The following is an 18,834-nucleotide window of genomic DNA, read 5'->3' as shown; positions in this document are numbered from 1 at the left end:
TTAAATGAGACCAGAGGAAAAGAGAAAACAGCTACTGTGTTGGATGTGAAACGTTCAGGGCCGTAGCCTCGTGTGGATCAATAAAGAAAAGTAAAACTCAGTACCAATGGAATTTTTGTAATACTGAATTATTATATTCAAAATCAACAAAATTTGTTATTTGCCCAAATCACAAAATAAAACTATGATGTTTAAAACATTGAGAGGAAGTCAAATTAGCATCACATAGAACATCTTGTTAAGGAAGTGAAAATGATATAAGGATAATATCCTCCAAGTCACGGAACATATGACTATCTCCTATATGTCATGTATGTTATTATGAGTTCAGGCAACTAACAAACTGAAAAACAGACAAACACTTAATTATAGACATGTTTGAATAAAAGCAAGTTTATTTAATAAAGCGCATCCATTAATCATATCTTCATATATTTAAATATTCATTTTAATTGGGTTCATAGTGGAACCTGCAGCTGAAAAACCAGGGTCAGCTGTTCAGAAAACTTTGACTTTTTGATGGTTTTTGACCGTATTTCCCTTTAAATGTCTCACTAATTAAATTCTTCCGATCCCTTTGACTTCCAGATATTGTCTAAACATAATACTCCTGCATCAAGTATCATTAATTCACTGCATTCGTGAAAATGTAAAATAAGTTAACACTCATTGACACTCTCATTTTGTAGTCTCGTTGTTGTACATTCATTTATTCCCCCTCGCTGGGTGAATATAAATGAAGATGAAGTGCCACTTGTATTAAAACACAGCCGGTCACACCACAGTTATTCACAGAAGCATCAAACCTCGATTACCATTTAGAAAATATTGTAAATGTGACTTTGCACTCCAGCTTTATTATCTTTGCTTTTGAGTTTTTCTGATGCTCTTTACTTCTCAGCAATCTCCTTCAAATAAATAAATTAAGAGGTAAAGAGGTTAAGTTCTCATACTGACAATTCTGCTTATGTAAAAATGTAGTTATACTGTGTCCTGGAGTGATGGAGCACTATGTGGAATCTGCACAGATCGGTCTTATGTCAAATGTCAGTAAGCTGCTGAATATCATCTTCTTGTAAATATACTGCCTCTGTTGGTTTTATCACCAAAGAGGAAGGTAACCTGCTCTGGTTCAGCTGGTGACACTGAAACTCACTGGGATAGAGTGGGTTTGTGTATGTGCACGATGAGCAGTGACATTTTTGGCACCATGAGTCGTGGGTCATTATTAGAATTCACACGTTACATCTATTGCTCTCACCGGGTGGACATTTGAGTTCATGTCGTAATAGTTGTGAGTTAGACTTTACGTTTATGGAAGCCCATTAATGCAAGAAATAGGAAAACTAATTACAAAATATTGTGCAAGAAACAAAAAGAATAAATATTGGTCAAAATAATACACAAGTGCCTTGAGATAATGTTTATCATGAGTTGGCTCTATACAAATCAAATTTAATTTAATTGAATGTGTCTGTATCATAATTCAATGAAAAACACCTAAGAAGTAAAGTTATATATATATATTCTCATTTCATTCATATCAAAAACATTTTTTTAAAAGCTTAATGAAAACATATAATAATGCACTACATTGGTTGGATAAGAGTGAAATACAACAGACCTTTCCTCTGTTTTCAATGTTTTGATTTGTTTTAAATGTGGAACATTTTTAAAATAAAAACGGTTCATTCAGTTATTGAAACACGGCTGATGGAACAAACATGAAGATGACACATTTGTTCACAATTTTCACTTTTTCATCCAGAACTAGGTTGTTCAGAATTATTATCACCTCCCCTGTCATCGTGATATTATATGTTTAATATATATATAATGAGTCCAAACTGTAACAACTCACTAAATGAAAATTATTATTGAGATGCTCAAAAGTTAAAAGGCTTGTACTTTGTATTGGTAAATTATGAGATATTATGGCAAAACTATGAAAGTTAAGTTCACCTTTTAAGTAAAAATGATGGCATAATAAGTGCTGTTATTCAAAAGTCTAAATTATAATGACCTAGAAAGTCTGATTCAAGTTTTGAAACTTTTTTTCTTGGCAGAATGGGCTTCCATTATTACTATATGCTGCATGTAGAGCAGTACATTATAAATACAATTATTGTGTTTTTTTGTTGTTGTTTTTTGTTTTCTGAAGACAGCTTTGACATTTCTCTGCAACATGTTTAAACCAGGCCCTGTATGTTTTAAATTAGCGGAGCTGCATAGTTTGAACTGACAGAACGCTGGTGATAAGAGCTGCACGAACAAGGACAGGAATTTCAAATAAATTACTGGGACACAAAAGTGTTGCTCTCATTTTCTCGAGAGTAGATTCAAAAGTTAAAAACCACATTGATTGTGTGTTTTCTTAGCAGGTTTATGTTTTATTTTGGTGGGTATTGTTTCCTTCATTGAATAAAAAAAACCTTGGAAATTCGCCTCCATTTTCTGTGAGTCGACATCTGGAGTTGTGTAGTTTTAGACAGAACATTTATTGCACACTTTTGAGTCCCAAACCTTCATCTGTGGAGAAATATGCACCCATTGTTTACTCTGGACTTGAAGCAACACAACATTAACCACTTGAATTAAAACAACTTTCCACTTTCCTTCCCACAACTTGAGTTTGCCTTCTCTTCCGTCCATCACATAAATCATCTCATTCTGTAAAAAAACAAAATACTCCCTGGCGTTCTGTATTTTCCATCATTTAAATATATAATTCTCATGTATTTAAATAAACTTTTCTTAGAGGAATTTCTGTTTCACTCTTCTGTCGTTCCTCTCACCTCTTGCACACCAGATTTCAGCTGCAGTGTGAGTCCCTGGTGGCGGTTTGTTGTGCGATCGGTGGTTCACGAGCTGGCACTGAGTGACGAACATGGAGTGTTAAGAGTTTTTCGGAGTTTGAGTGACCTCAGCGAGTTCTGTGTCCGGTGACTACATGTTCTGCAGCGCCTCCTGGGCTTCTTCTGTGTACACCTCGTCCTTCCCCGCCCACGAGCCAAAGCTGCCGTCAAACTGCGCATTGCGCTGCGAATTCCGCAGTTTGTCACGCGAGAAGAAGCTAAACCTGCGACGAGAGATAGGAGAGAAGACAGAGGTCATGGTGTCAGTGACAGGAAGCTGGTCAGAGAGTTTGCAGTGACTATCAGTCACATGTAAAGCAGTGTTAGAGTTATGGCAAACTACCATTATGATCCAGTTCAGACCATATGTGTTTCAACAGTTACACATTTGACCTTCTTTTTTAATTAAGTGTAAAGTCTCAGCTGTAGTTAAGGTGAGTTCTCACACACACACACACACACACACACACACACACACACACACACACACACACACACACACACACACACACACACACACACACACACACACACACACACACACACACACACACACACACACACACACACACACACACACACACACACACACACACACACACACACAGAGATAAGCCCCTTTTAACAGATAGTGGCCACAGTTAAGTGGTTCAAAAGAAACTGGACAGATCCATGAAGTCAAATAACATCCATTGCCATCATTGACTTCCTCTCAGCTCTTCAGCTTGTTGTTGGTTCTGTCTGTCTCTACTCTGCTCTTCACCAAGTGGACAGAGATCAGTTACTGATATTCCTCCTGAAAGGTGCTTTCGCTGCTTTGGTCTTGTGTTTCAGATCATTTCATCATCATCCTTTGTTATATTGTGACAAATATTGATATTGTTTTTTGATTATTAAAATGAAATGACTGTATAGGTGAATCATTTAGAAAACAAACTAGCTTAGTTATTGATTTATAAACGTACAGAAACAAGAAGGAAAAAGAAGAGACAGGAGGGAAAAATCTGTGTCTGTGTTCACAGGGAACGCACAGTCAGCACAGAGTCATCACAAACAGCCACTTTGTACACACACCACCTGTGGGCCAAACACTTTACAATGGAACATTAAATGATTGTTTACATGAAATTTACTGCTTAACAAATCTTTTTCTAGGTTTTCTCATTTCACACTTATTTCTTTGAGGCACAAATTTTAAAAAGAATGTGCCATGGTTTAACAATTTTTTTAATTCTCTTCTTAGAGTAGTTATAATAATGTATACAGCAAATTAATGCAATTATTGTTTATTTTGTTCACAGAGCACCTTTGAGTTGAGAAAGTGTATTTGTTGCATTAGTTTTATTTTTTTCAGTTAAATGCATTAGAGATATGTGCAACAGATTTTAATTTCATTTGAAGTCTGACCTTGTTCTGTGTGGTCCTGTCGTTGCTGGCTACAAGTTGTTTATTATTATTAAATATTAATAATCGTATTATTTTGGTCAGTTTAAGCGCAGCTGCAGAGGTGAACAGGCAGTTACTGGGGTCAGTGGAGGAAAAGACAGGTCGACTACAAATTTATTCTGACTGGCTGATGTTTATGATCCACACTCATCCCAGTGGACGGTGATAAGAAGACAGCCCCACGATCAGCCAATCAGAATGCGGCAAAGATGGGGAAGTGGACTTAGACAGCCGGTACATGCAGGGAGAGCGAGGCCGTTAGCAGAGAGAAGTGAAAGACTCTGAAAGCCAACCAAACGTAGAGTCATACAAGCGATACGAGACGTCTGATTGGCTGTAAAGTGGGGTCATCTGAGATCAAACCAGCCGCCACCATCGGCATAATGGCTGTGAAGATCCTGTTACACACATGTAATGACACACACACACACATACACATACACACACACAAACACACGCACACACGCAAACAGGAAGAGATACACAGAGAGGGGGTGGGAGAGGGGGGGGGGGGCAAACAGAGGGAGACCACATCAACCTTTGACCTCTGTGTGACGTCATGTTAAGTTTCCAACCAAACTCAAATCAATAGAGAAAGTCAAGCCATTGAGTTTAGTATAGTGGAGACATGAACCTCTTGAAACATGCTAATGGTGGGTAGTGTAAGTTATGAGCTAATACGACCAACGAGCCAATACACCAGGCTAACATCAACCATGCACAGAGAGGGGGATGAACGTGTGTGTGTGTGTGTGTGTGTGTGTGTGTGTGTGTGTGTGTGTGTGTGTGTGTGTGTGTGTGTGTGTGTGTGTATTGTCTGTGTGTGTCTGAGCAAGCTGAAAGGAAAAGTCAAGCACGGTTCTTACATCTACTTAAGTACTGTCGTTATAGATAGAGTTATGAGATACTGTAATTCCATTTTATGCAACTTTCTACTACACTTCATATTGTACTTTTTACTCCACTTTATGAATGTGTATTGATTGTTTACTATTTAGCTGGTAATAATGATTTTTTTTTCTGAAGCAGGAATTTAAATGCAGGACTTTTACTTATGATGGAGGAGTAAGGGGGACAGAGCTTTGGAAATATGAGCTCATAGGTTCCTGCCTGAAGAAAGATAAAAAGCTTAAAACGTTCTTATATCATACAGCATTCCCTGATTTTACCTAATTCTATTTTTATTATTATAATGTGTTTTTATTATTTTATGACCGTGTTTTTACTTGTTCTTATATTATTTGTATGTTTTTTTACTTGTGTCTTTTATTTGTGAAGCACTTTGTAACTTTGTTTGGAAAAAGTGCTGTAAAAATGAAGATACTGCTTTCATTATTACTGCTTTTTTTCCTTAATGAAGAATTGTGATTTGAGCAGCATGTTGGCCCAGAGGACAGACTGGGATACTTTAGTGGGAGTTTCGTTCAGATTCACTCAGCTGCTTTGTTTATCTCTGGTTTATTTTTAGAGGTCAGACAAACACAGGATGTGGGTCTGCTGTTTATGAATGATAACTGTTTCCAGTAGAAATTGCTGAAAGTGACTTTTCAGCTGAAACAAAATTACTCTTTTGGTCACATTGTACATGTGGAGTTAATGTGTGATGACAATGTTCAGCTGCTGTCATGACTAACCTCAGTATCAAGTAATCCTGTATAACATCACCCACAGTAATTGATCATTTAAGTATTAAAAGGTTAGCAGCCATCAAACAGAGCCATATGTTTGGTAGAGCTGCTAAAAGTTTCATTTATACGTTTCTTGAAGACATATAAACACGTTTGAGCATTCACACACAAATTAATCAGCGTTTGACATTTTATACTTACTTCTGACTCATCTCAGGGTTTCTGCAGGTTTCACAAAGTTAAATTTAACACTCTTCAAGCCATTTTTAAGACCATAATGAAGTAAATATAACACATGTCAAGTGCAGCAGATATCAAGGAATATCAGTCTCAGAAATATTTACATTTACACATAACTGAAGGTGCTTCAGCTCACCACTACAAACAATGCATGCCGCCGAAAACCATTTTGCCACGCTATAAGCGCAACCTACATGTAGTTTAGACCTAATACGTAATATTTTAAAATATGTACGCCCAAATTTAGATGATTGAAATTTAGAGTGATTTAGATGATTTAAGATCCTGCAGAAACCCTGCATCTCCAAGTTCATGATGGGAGAGTGTGAGTCTGACAACGGATGTGTGTGTCTGCAAGCGCGTGTGCATGTGTGTGTCTGTGTGTGTGTGTGTGTGTGTGTGTGTGTGAAAGTGAGTGTGGTTGTGGGTATGTGTGTAGGCTTGTGAGCACAACATACAAGCGTTTGATTCCGGACTCTGGCTGGGGAGAAGATCTGGAGCGAGTCCTCAGTTCAGGCGAGGGAGACGGAGAAGGAGTTGCAGTCTCGTCAACCGTCTCATCACTGCAAAGACAGAGTGTCACACAACCATCATCCACATGTTAAGACTGGTTTGGTTCATGAACGACATGCTAATACATATATTAAAACCCACATTGCAGAACTGTTATAGTAAAAAACAATAAAGTCATGTGCTGTGAGATCAATATTGATAACTATCTATGTACAATGCATTGACATGTTTGTACAAGGGTACCCAATTTGCGTTTTGATGAGGAAGGAGTAAAAGTGAAGGATTTTTATTTTGATCATTCTCTTAAGTCTTAAATTTCACTATTAGCTAAAATAATAAATACAGGCCCAAAGCTTCATTTCATAATATTCCTGCTCCGCTGCCTTTATCAAGAAATAATGTCTCTATAATATATCTATCGGTTTTTTAAAGCACACAAGGTAAACAGGATTTTAGATGGTGACACCCATCATAAATTGTCATAAAAGATGTGGACAATGGTTGTTGACATTTGAGTTCCAGGATGCAGTTATCAAAGACAATAAAGACTCTTCTGCTTTTTTGTTAACACTGCCATCATTGTGCTACTATGAGATATTATTCTTCCAGGCTGAAATACACATGTCCATTTACCTTCTGTAATAAGCCAGCTCCTCCTGCAGCATAAAAACTTTGGCCTTGAGCTCATTCCTCTCGTGCAGGACGTCCCTCAGCTCCTGCAGCGTGAACCGGGGCCGGTTGGGGTCCTGTGGGTCCAGGCCGCCCATCTCCTCCTCGCACAGCGCCTCCTGCCAAGAGAGAAATGCATCACACGGAGGACACAAAACCTGACAAAGGGAAGGAAGGAGGGCAGGAAGGAAGTGAGGATACCTTGGTAAAATATTGGAACACAGCAGGCATGTCCTCATCGCACATCGCCTCCTGGTGGCAAAAGTTGAACTCTAAGTCAGACCTCGAGCCTTGTTCCAATAAAGTTTAGTTTGAACTTCCCTCCAGCCTCGACTGTTTCTTTTAAACTCAGCACAACCAAGATACTCACTGTTGAACAACCACCTGCAACCTTTTCACACCACATGCAGCTCACTGAAATCTCTCATGCACTGTGCGCAAAAACACTATTATTCTTATAAATCTGTATTCTGTACACAAAGTCCAACTGAAACCACATTTAGATTCTTATCTAATTTGCTGTGAACAGGTTTCTACTTAAAAAAGAAGGAAAAGGGTCTTTAGGGAAACATCAGAAAAGTTCCTGTTCCTCTTTGCAGCAGCTTCAGTGTCGAGAGTGTCCCTGTCTGTCTGTGTTGGATTAACAGACTCAGAGCTCTGGCGAGGTAAAGGATGGAAAACTGGTTAGATGTGTGTTAGTCACAAACCACAGCCACAGCTTTTCTGTTTGTTCTATTCAGACCTGCAGCCAAAATCTCCTGACCAAATAGCACAACATGTCTGTGTCTGTTCGATTGCAACCTGACACAGTTTCAATGCTGCTAAAAGGGATTGGTTAACTGTTATGAAACAGATATTTCTCTCTACCAAGCAGCACATTTGCAAGTGAGTTTTTATTTTATTTAGCCTCTTTTGATTAATGATAGCTCAATTTTTTTAGTATTTTAATTGCATTAATCATTTAATCTCGTAAAGCTCTTTGTAACTTTGTTTGAAAAGTGCTAGATAAATTAAGTGTATTGTCATTAATATTATAAGGTGCTGCAGCCAAGTAGCTACCTATTCTGAAAGTGGCATTAGCAGTAATATTTGAATATTTGTTTGTTTGTTCAGGAAGCAAAGAAGCAGGACAGGATGTGTTTTTTTGGTGTGCAAGTTAGAGGAGGTGAGTTGAGAGATGTGCTGTGATGTGACTGCTTTAAAAAAATAAAATTTGATTGGCTGCCTGGAAACAAGTTCCAGTTCTCTGGGATTGTGACGGGTTCATGCAAAGACTAAAGGCAGAAAAAACAATCTGAGGCAAAACATGCAGCAGATGAGAGAAACCATCTTCATTTCAGTTGGACTTTAATCTACCATTCGTACTGTCAGTGTCACATGAGGGGGAAACCTCATGTGCTGTCACAGGCCGAGCTCTCAGAGTGATCTATATTTAGAAGGGTCATCGTTCACAGAGTCTCACTCAGTCGGCTGAGGAACCAAAAATCCCACGGACACCCTCTGTTAGCTCACACAACCAAAACACCCATGCGCTTCTCATGGGTTGCACAAATGTTAGTCCACTCCCTTTTAAAAAAAAAATAATCTATAAGTTTACTTTTCTGCAGGGAGCAGTGCAGGCCTGGAGTTAGAGTCAGGGCAATCACACGTGCTCGGGTTTGCAAACCGGCACTTCTGCATTACCCAAAGCAACACTGCCTCTTCCTCCGACTCCTCATCCCCGTCCTCGTGTCCCTCTGGGCTGAGGGAACCGGGCAGGGACAGCGGGGCAGGGTCAACCCCCCCACACATCAGCTCAGAGAGGTCAGGGCTCTGTGACCAGACCCCGGCCGCCCCCACTGTAGCAGCTTTGCCAAGCTGGTGGAGTAAAAGACACTTTACTACCTGTTTACTGCTGTTTTTTGTGTGAGTGTTTAACGTGACGTTAGGAAAAAAGGTGTTAAGATGCATCTGGGATTCATGCACCAATAAGCTTAATGAAGGAAATTACAATTATTGGTTCTCATATTGGTTGACCCCTTTTAAAATGGGAACAAAGAGCTTCTTTGCATTTTCATTTAATATGACTGGACAGTGAAGCTGAATTAATCCTTATATTTTAAGTCCTTATTACCTTAAGAAAGAGTCCTACATTTTTGGAAAGACACTTTGAGTTTTCAGCCACTAACTGAACTATTGGTTCTAGACTTATAGAAAAATAATTAATTTCTGTGTGTGTGTGTGTGTGTGTGTGTGCTCAACAGTTGCACTGCCAAAATCCTAGTAGGCAGTGCGGTGGTTGTGCCAATGTGTGTCTACTTCAAACAATGTGACTGACACTGAGCAGATTGGGTTGGATTTGACGATAATACATTTTGATGAACAGTGACTTTTACAGAGATTAATGTGACGCAGTAAAGAGAGAAGAGACGATGTGTACGACTACGACTATTGACCTGGTTGAGGATGAAGGATGGTGAGTTTGTGTGCTGGTCCAGCCACTTGGAGACATGGACGAGAAAAGCTAACAAGGGGACTAATCACAGTTTTTTTCTTCACCTCAACATGTTTATTTCTAGGTAGGTGCATGTCAGGATACTTGCATAGATGCACACCCTACATCTCACACAGAAGGATACACTGGCCTTTACTGGGTGACTTGAATATAAAGAGCAGATTGTTTATGTGTGGCATTACTACCTGTGCTTTTTCCTGCTGTGACAAGATAAAATGTCAGCTGTGAGAAAAGGTTTAGGATGACAGAGAGAGAAAGTGAGAACAATGGACAAGGCTCCTGGGCCAGTTTTTAACCCATGATGCATTGTACTTATATAAAACCATTGAGCTAACAGCAAGACCTTCACCATGAAGAAAATCTGCTATTTTTGTCCATCACTGTAGTTAAATTCACAAGTTCTAAAAGGGACGACCATGGCTACAGTTTATAAGATTTTGCTAACGTATCTATTTTGGAACATAGGAGAAGATTTAGTATATCTCCCAATAGACCTCCAAACATACAGGGTATATTCTCTATCTATTTTTCCATATGTTCTAAAATATAAATAAGTTAGCACAATCTAATAAATCTTCTATTTTTCCAGGGTGTCTTGCAAAAGTTAAGGCTTTTAAACTAATTTTAGAATAAAAGTTCAAGCTACTTTTTAGTGATTTTGCGTGCTGTGTTACCTCTGCAGGTGAAGGGGGCTGAGGTGAGGACTCCTCAGGATTCTGGTCAGGCAGCTCTCCTTGAAGTCGCTCCCTTAAGCGCGAGACTTCCTGCCGCAGGGCGCTGACTTCCTGGCCCCGGGCCTGAGCGCCGGCCTCCAGCTCCACCTTCTGTTCGATGAGCGCTTTCCCCTGAGCTTCCACCACAGACATTTTATGGCGCAGGTCGTGGTTGATCTTCATGAGGCGAGACTGCTGCTGCTGGAGCTGTTGAGACACACAGGGGGACAGAAACAATGAGGACGAGACAGAACAGGAGGTGAACAGAGACAAAAAGGGTTGAGAATCCAGGCAGGGGGAAGGAATATAGAAACAAGTAACTACCATTATTGACAATACCTCTATCATTACAACTGTCATTGCTGCTGTAATAATCTCTGTCAGATTTTTTTCTTTTGCATAAATACTTTAAACATTGAAACACCTCAATTTATGTGAGACACTGTCTTTTCTCATCATTGTTTTAATATCGTTATTTTGTTGATTCGCTCTGTTAAATGCAACCTCTACTCTGTCCGTCCTGGGAGAGGGATCCCTAACATTTGACTCTCTCTGCGATTTCCACATTTTTTATCTCCTGGTTAAACTTTTTTTCTTGGTAGTTTCTCACTCTTGCTGAGGGTGACGGCAGAGGATGTTGCATATTGTCAAGCCCTATTAGGCGAATTAGGATTTGTGAATATGGGCTATACAAATAAAATGGTATTGATTAATTGATGGATTGATTATAAGTTCTTATAAGATATTACTAAAATATGAATGGCCTCTTTCAAACCACTCATTTTGACTTGTCTTTGCTAAGAGTTTAGCCTGGGTCCAGATCTCGGACCTGCCAACCGTCTGGAATGTGTCTAGAGCTGTGCCCTGTGACAACTGTTTCTGTCAGCTGGGAAACACCTGACCAATCAGAGCTACTGTACATTCATAAACAACAGTGACACAAAAATGGCGACAACTGAGGGTGAGTGTAATGCGGCTCAACAGCTGCTTCTAAAGCAGAAATATATACTCTTCTACTCCTGCTGACTGCCCCTGGCAACCACGAGCACAGCTTCTGTTTTCCTCTGAACATGCCCTCACGTGCTGACAATGATGAATAATGTGGCCTTTCTGACTAAGAAATACCACAGGCAGGATTAGTAATACTTCACTTCCCGATAATGTGGTCAGCTTCATTTAAATGAACCTTTGAGCCATTACAGTGCAGCATCCTTGAACCGTGACAGCTATGTAGTGGGCACAATAGCTACTGATTTGTAATTTTCAGCTGGCAAAATGCTGAAACTAACTTATTATATTTCATAAAATAGCTGCAATAAAAATTAAAAAAAATTATAGAATCCATATCATATCTTTTTTTATGTTAATATCTGGTTTCCCTTGATAATGAGCTGCAAATAATGGGAAATCCACTAAAAGAAGCTAATTTAGTCTGGTGTATCAATAAGGCTAACCACCACAGAATTATGCCTGAACACTCAAGATGGAAAGAACAAGTATTTCCCCTCCTCTTCCCATTCTGCTGACACCAGGACCATTGCACCATTACCAGTAACACCCACGTTTTTCCTGCTATGACACGTTCAAATGTCGAAATTCTACTAGTTCTTGCAAAATGTAATGGTGGTTGTTTGTTTGCAGTTCACTGGGCCGAGCCCTTTGTCACACTTTGTTGTTATTGCGTTGTTTTCTACCGATCTAATGCTAATAATAGCAGCGGTTGTTTTCTTCTGTTGAAACAGCCCGCGGTGTGTTGTTGCCTTCCTCTGACTCAACGCTGGGCCGGACTTCATCCAGACCTCTGCTGCTTCACATGGAGCCCACATGGTACAAATATTGTATTAATCAACTAATGTAATGAAATCAAACAGTGGGCCGGCCAAGTTTCCTCGTGCTGCTTTAAGTAAAAAGAAAGAAGAGCCCGTTCCCTTCATCTTACTGCTTCAATGTCCTCGTTTTTCAGCGTGAGCTCCCGGTCCTTGGCTCGAATCTCGTCCCTCTGCTTGTCCACCACTTCTTTAAGCTTCTTCATCACCTGCCTCTCTCTCTCCGTCATACCTGGACACCACAGACAGAGGAGAGGACAGTGAGGGAGTGTGTACACACAAAATTATTTTTTATCAGTAAATCAGAAATTGATTTTATTCTTTTTAATTTGTCTTAATTGTTAGAGGAACTGAAAGGAGATGAATAGAGGAAACCCTGGTGTGTGGATGTGTGTGTTTGTGTGTGTGTGTGTGTGTGTCTTTGTGTGTGTGCGAGAGAGAGTGAGAGAGTCTAGCAGGTGTGCTTATACACTGAGGCTGTTCTTTCCTCAGCGTGTCAGGGTGACTGGGGGACTGTGGCCTCTGTGTGAAACCGCGAAAGAGACTGGCTCACAGTCAGACACAGAGAAAGGTTCCTTTGTGTGTGCGTGTGCATTTGTATGTGTGTGTGTGTGTGTGTGTGTGTGTGTGTGTGTGTGATGTGAATGTGAGACATAGCCAGGGTCTCTTGTCAGATTTCCATCAAAATCTAACAAACATGGTGTGCGCTGGCCGTAAAACACACACACTGATTCCTTGCCTTGCATATTTAAATTTTTCATAGTTTCTAATAAACTATGTATTTTATGCATCAACGTCCCAATAAAGATACAAAGTAACAAACATTTAAAAGGAAACCTGCTAAATGAAAGTGTTTGTCCATCTTTTTTAAGAGTCATCTAGACAAACAGCTGGTGGCACTAATTCTCCAGTCTGTGCCTTTTAAACACTGCAGAAGAAGACACAGGGGATGACGTAATGAGAGAGCTACACTCAGGGAACCTTTCAAGTGAATGGACTTGATAGATGATGAAGAGGAGGGTGAACTCTCTGCAAGGTTATTATATGAGTAATTATACAAGTTTGATGAAAATATATATTTTTTTAATACAGTAGTTTACCTATGTACATTTTTAAACAGGAATAACAGGTGTGTAAAGTTTGGTGTTTGGGAAGCGGATGTTTGTTTTGAAGTGTCTTTGCGTGACTGATTTCTTTGTTGCTCATTGATGTGTGGGCCAAAGGAAAAAACTGATGAATGTATTTTCACTGGAAGCTGGAGTAATATTTAAAATGGTCTTCATGTACCACAGCATTTATTCTCCAACTAAGTTTCAATTGCACTTTGTTGCATTTGGCTTTTTACACCAAATATTTCAATTTGCTACATTTTTATCATTGAGACTTATCATTGTTCTCTTTTTTTAAGAGCCAATTAAAATAAATGTTAAGTGAAAGTTTTCTGTTAGTTGTGAGACATCTGGATCTGAAGTTATTAGAGATAAAAGCTGATTAAAAGTTAGCAGCAGCTCAGCTCACAGCCCATCACTGGATTTAATCCTGTTTGTTTTGGAGAGGAGGAGACCTCTGAGGAGAATTCAGCTCCTGAACCAAGGAATCCTAACCGGGAGAAGCTGACTGCAATGAACACAACACCTCCCATGATCCCGTGCTGCTTTACATCACCAACCCCTGTCTTTTGTTACTGTGTTGACACTTAGCAACAGAACATGACACTTTGCATGTTAAAAGGAAGATTCTATAATTTTACTGCAGAGATTTATTACAATATACATGTGTTACAATACAAATACAGTTTCAATTTCTTTTCACCGTAGAATAATTTAACCCTCCTTTTTACTATAAAATTGCATAAGCTTTTCTTTCCACCAGTGTGTGTGTGTGTGTGTGTGTTCTGAGCACACGTCCTCACCCTCATGCCTCTGCAGGTCCTCCTCACTCATGGGGTCTTTGATGGACATGTTGGTGAGCAGGGATTTGTTCTCCTCCTGCAGCTGAGCGATCTGGGTGAGCAGATCCTGAGCTTCTCCTCTCCACACATCCTCCACCAGCTCCAGCTCCTGTACACACAGTACACACACAGTGAAGCACATGTCAAATCAAACATTATTGACCCATACTATTACATAAGGACATTTGAACAAGCAAATTCTAATAACAGCCTTCAGGGTGTCACCAAGTTATGTCTTCTCAGATCTTCATGGCTCATGTTTATACACTTCATGTGGTTTTAGCCATATTAATACTGCAACCTGTTACTATTGCAACATGGATCCATTGACAACTGTGTCTTTCAGTCAACTACTATGAACCAAGCTGAAATGTCTCAACAACTATTTTGTTAGATTGCAATGAAACTTTTGAACATTCAGGACATTTGTGTTCCCCAGAGGATGAATCATACCAACTTCATATCATCTTGTGACTTTTCCTCAAGTGCCCCCATGAGGTTTTAATTTTTTAGAATCCCCAGCAATAACCGGTGGATTTTCATTTAATTTTGATAAAGAGAACTTGATCCTCTCACTTTTGATAGAGCGCCATCATCTTGTCAAAAACACCTGCAAGAACTAATGACATTTCCATCAGCCTCAGCTGTACAGCTATTGTAAGTGTTCTGTTTGCAGTGTATCTATGGATGCACAGACGACTGTCAGTCGATTTATTTGACACTGAGGAAAACCATGTATTCATATAATTTCTGTTGTAATAATGACTCATTCTCTCAAATGTGAAAATACGAGATTTGAGGATTTACTTTTGTCTAAGAGGAATTGCATTTTTATCACTAATCACAAATATGAAAATGACATTTCATGTATAATATGCAGATTAACTGTAAATAAAAAACATTCGCTGCAGCTTTCTCTATCTGATGCTGCCTCCTCACATTGGAGCTCTGAATCTTGAATCAATAAATGCATAAATGGGACGGGGGAAAAACTGCTGACACTACCAACAGTTCTACAATGGATTCTCTCAGCAGACGTGACATTTTCCATGAGAAAAATTATGAAGACTGATAATATTATTTCAGTCAGATTAGAGACAGCCGTCACCGACAGAAGCATCCACTACATCCCAGTCATGAGACACAGTTAATGAGTGAACTGGAGACTGTGCTCAGTCACCGTCACGAGAATCTGTCATGGACTTTTTTATAGCAGTGAGCTGACTGGCTTATATAAAACCACCACACTTAAGTACCGTGCTTAGATACGACTCTGAGATAGTGCCCGTGAAAATGTACATTTTCTGCTACGTTAGAGTCCTGCACCACCACATGCCAGGAGGAGAATCTATAGTAAATACTCCACGGAAGTTATCTGACACATACAGTCGAGATTTTACACACATAAACACAACTTTTACAATAGTTTTACTTAAAAAACATTTCAACTCAGGACTTTGACTTGCAATGGAGTATTTCTAGAGTTGTTGTACTGGTTAGTTTACGTGAAATGGAGTATTTTTACATGAAGCACTGACTACTTCTACTTGTAATGGGGTATTTTATACAGTGTTTTCCTTTGAAATTTAGTATTTTATCTTGTGTTTTTGGTGTATCTATTAGTAATGGGATATATTGCAATGTTGTATAGGTATTTTAACTAGCAATGGAGGATTTTACAGTGTGTTATGGTGTCCTTATTAGTAATTGAGTATTTTACAGTGTATTATTGGTACTTTTACAATTAGTGGAGTATTCTATAGTGTGTTATTGGTATCTATATTGGTAATAGAGTGTGATACAGTGTGATATTGGTATCTGAACTAGCAATGGGGTATGACAAGTGTGTTATTGATATTTGTACTTTTAATGGAGTATGTTATTAGTATTTGTATTAAAAATGTATAACTTTTGTTTACAGTATGTACAGTGATTAGTTCTCTAACATCAATAACAATATGTGTACTCCCTCCAGTTGTGGTTGGATCACAGTCAGAGAGGAAAACTTTGACGTGTGGGTTTGTTTACTTGTTTGCTAACACACTGATCAGAGCTCATTCAGCAGCTTAGTGATGAAGACTTAATCACTTAATCATCGGGTGATTATCGGCGCCCTGCAGTGCTCGCACCTTCTTGTGCCTCCGCTCCTTCTCCTGCCGCTCCAGCCTCTCCAGCCGCAGCCGGTCCAGCTCCAGCCGCAGCTCCTCGGTCTCCGGGCTGATGCTGCTCCGGCTCACCATCACCTCCAGGATCTCCAGCACCCGCACCACTTTGGGCATGAGCCTGGACAGAGCCTCGCAGCCGTGCTGGTCGATGATGCGCTCGAACTCCTGGCCCACCACGGCGGCGATGTCGTACACGTCCATCACCGTGAGGTCAGCCACATTCTTCTCCAGGGCCGAGCCGGACTCCTCCATGACGGGACACTTCGGCCCTCCCCGGCTTCCTCTCGTGGTTCCCCCCGCCGCGGCAAACTTCCTCCCTCTGGAAGAACAAGTACCGCTAAGTTCCTCTGGGTCCCTGTGCTTTCAGAACCAACACACCGTGAAGAACCACTATACTCTCCCGTTACCGCCCGGCCATTACTGACGCCTGGGTCCGGGCTCCAGTGTCATTTATTGGGAGTAAATATCGTCTGCGTCCCATCGCTGTCCTCCCTGCGCTGCCAGAACTCCTCCAAAATAAAACCAGTCACGTCCGGTTTCACCTTTCGCAATAAAAGAGCAGGATTAAAGGTCCAGTTTGTAAAATTTTATATAAAATAATCCCAGTGATGTTTTCACTATTGTGTTGCATCTAAATTGTACAAATAGTTGTTGTTTTTAACCCCAGAATGGTCTTTTTATATTTAAATACTTTATATTTACATAAGGAGCATGTCCTCTTTACGGTGTTCCAGAATCAGAATCAGAATTCTTTTAATTGCCAAGTATATTTGCACATACAGGAGATTGCCTTGTTTTGTACAGAAGCACAGACTGGACAAACTAAACACATCTTGAGTTTTATGACGGCCACAGGTTCTCTTTCATTTTTGGAAGGGGAGGGTGAGTTTATGGGTATTCAGCTGCAAAATGCAACTTCACCACTAGATGTCATTAAATCCTACACACTGAACCTTTAAGGGGATCTGCTGCAAAACAATTTCTGAATCAAAAACCGTCAAAGCCAGGGACGTGCAGAGGATGTCGGAGAGGTAGGGGCCTGAGTTCATAAGTATGCACCTTTTGCAAATATTAAATAAGCATGTGCCTGAAAAGTACGGTGGCTGAGAGAAGAGATTCGCTGCAAATTAAGAAAACAACTTCATAAATTTGACAACACAATCAAACTCAGTTTCTGTATTTGCATGCGTTGTTGTTATGTCTTGTTTGTGCTTCTTTAAACCTTTACTCCTCCAAGCTTTTAAAATATTACTTAGGGGAAAGTAGTGATTAAGTCAGTGATTAATCTCATTAAGGTTGCATTAGTGTTTATGTGTTTATTTAAGACTAGCATCAATCACCTGTCAAATTGGGAAGCTGTATTGCGCTTTTATTTTGAAGGTAGAGATGTGTGTTTCCGGTGTGTTTTCATATCCTTACTTTTTCTAGCTTGTCACATGCTCTTGCTCTTTGCCTTTGGGAGCCAGTGGTCACTTCCATGGTGGTGAGGCTGCAGTTTGTTGTGCGCATGACAGAAATAAATAACAGACAGATGAGGTCGCTGTGAGAATCTATTCCATCAGCATGAGAGAGACAGAGAGAGAGAGAGAGAGAGAGAGAGAGAGAGAGAGAGAGAGAGAGAGAGAGAGAGAGAGAGAGAGAGAGAGAGAGAGAGAGAGAGAGAGAGAGAGAGAGAGAGAGAGAGAGAGAGAGACTGACACTTCTTTATAATATTAACAACAATCACAAAACAATATAATGTAATGTCATTTCAGGTCTTGTTTAACATGAATGTATTTGTCAACAACTTATGCCGTGGATCGTGATAATATTTAATGAGATTCATACTTTAAAATTTAAAATAAAACTTTGAAGGAGTAAGTTAAAAATAACATTTTAAGACAAAATATAAGGAAGGGATAGGACTCGATTAGTTCACTTAATTTCTACTGCTTTCGGACATTAAATGGTCCCTTAAATTATTGTTATCGTTTTCTTTCTTGTTCAAAATACCCCCCCAAAAATGTCAAATTCATTCATTCATTCAATCAATTACAAAAAGGAGTGTATTTTGGATTTTATATTTATGTGAATATTAAAGATTTTATGATTACAAATGCGGTAGGTTATATAATAGGTTTTGCACAATGTATTGTGTGATATATTTAAATAAAACAACATTATGGTATTTGTAAAGCGTTGACTGTCCATACCTACCGATTATGTTATGTTGAATAGATAAAAGAAAAGAAGGTAGAGCTACATTTATATTTTAAGTGTGAAATAACTTATTTTCCACCTTATTCAAATAATCATTCATTCAGTACTGTGCAACAATTTAGGCTCTTTAAAGAG

General features: G+C 39.5%; 1 protein-coding gene and 1 long non-coding RNA gene across 3 annotated transcripts; one reads left to right on the top strand and one right to left on the bottom strand.

Moving 5' to 3' along the window:
- Window positions 1–373: 373 nt before the first annotated feature.
- On the bottom strand, window positions 374–16,996 carry rilpl1 (Rab interacting lysosomal protein-like 1). Of its 2 annotated transcripts, none has more exons than XM_061078014.1 (7): window positions 16,465–16,996; window positions 14,297–14,444; window positions 12,498–12,616; window positions 10,520–10,765; window positions 7,316–7,470; window positions 6,628–6,732; window positions 374–3,079 (listed from the first exon to the last, which is right to left on the bottom strand). In XM_061078014.1, the coding sequence occupies exons 1-7, from the start codon at window positions 16,750–16,752 to the stop codon at window positions 2,947–2,949; spliced, it is 1,194 nt and encodes a 397-aa protein (XP_060933997.1). In that variant the 5' UTR covers window positions 16,753–16,996; the 3' UTR covers window positions 374–2,946. The 2 variants fall into 2 exon arrangements, with proteins under 2 accessions (XP_060933997.1, XP_060934005.1); XM_061078022.1 differs by lacking the exon at window positions 374–3,079 and adding an exon at window positions 4,575–4,699.
- On the top strand, window positions 11,368–12,943 carry LOC133010448 (uncharacterized). Its single transcript, XR_009680681.1, has 3 exons — window positions 11,368–11,519; window positions 12,301–12,385; window positions 12,522–12,943. It is a non-coding gene; the product is annotated as an uncharacterized LOC133010448 (long non-coding RNA).
- Window positions 16,997–18,834: the final 1,838 nt, after the last annotated feature.

This window comes from Limanda limanda, chromosome 1 (genome assembly GCF_963576545.1).
Source record: "Limanda limanda chromosome 1, fLimLim1.1, whole genome shotgun sequence".
Taxonomy (NCBI): domain Eukaryota; kingdom Metazoa; phylum Chordata; class Actinopteri; order Pleuronectiformes; family Pleuronectidae; genus Limanda; species Limanda limanda.
This window is presented reverse-complemented; position numbering and strand designations above follow the sequence as displayed.

What these genes read in the sequence shown, in the direction of transcription:
- rilpl1 (XM_061078014.1), bottom strand. Translation starts at nt 16,752, where the DNA reads ATGGAGGAGTCCGGCTCGGCCCTGGAGAAGAATGTGGCTGACCTCACG. An exon ending in AGCCCCCTTCACCTGCAGAG is followed by an intron (nt 7,471 to 10,519) that starts GTAACACAGCAC and finishes CTCTCTTGGCAG; the next exon opens with GAGGCGCTGTGCGAGGAGGA. An exon ending in GAGTCCGGAATCAAACGCTT is followed by an intron (nt 3,080 to 6,627) that starts GTATGTTGTGCT and finishes CTCTCGTCGCAG; the next exon opens with GTTTAGCTTCTTCTCGCGTG.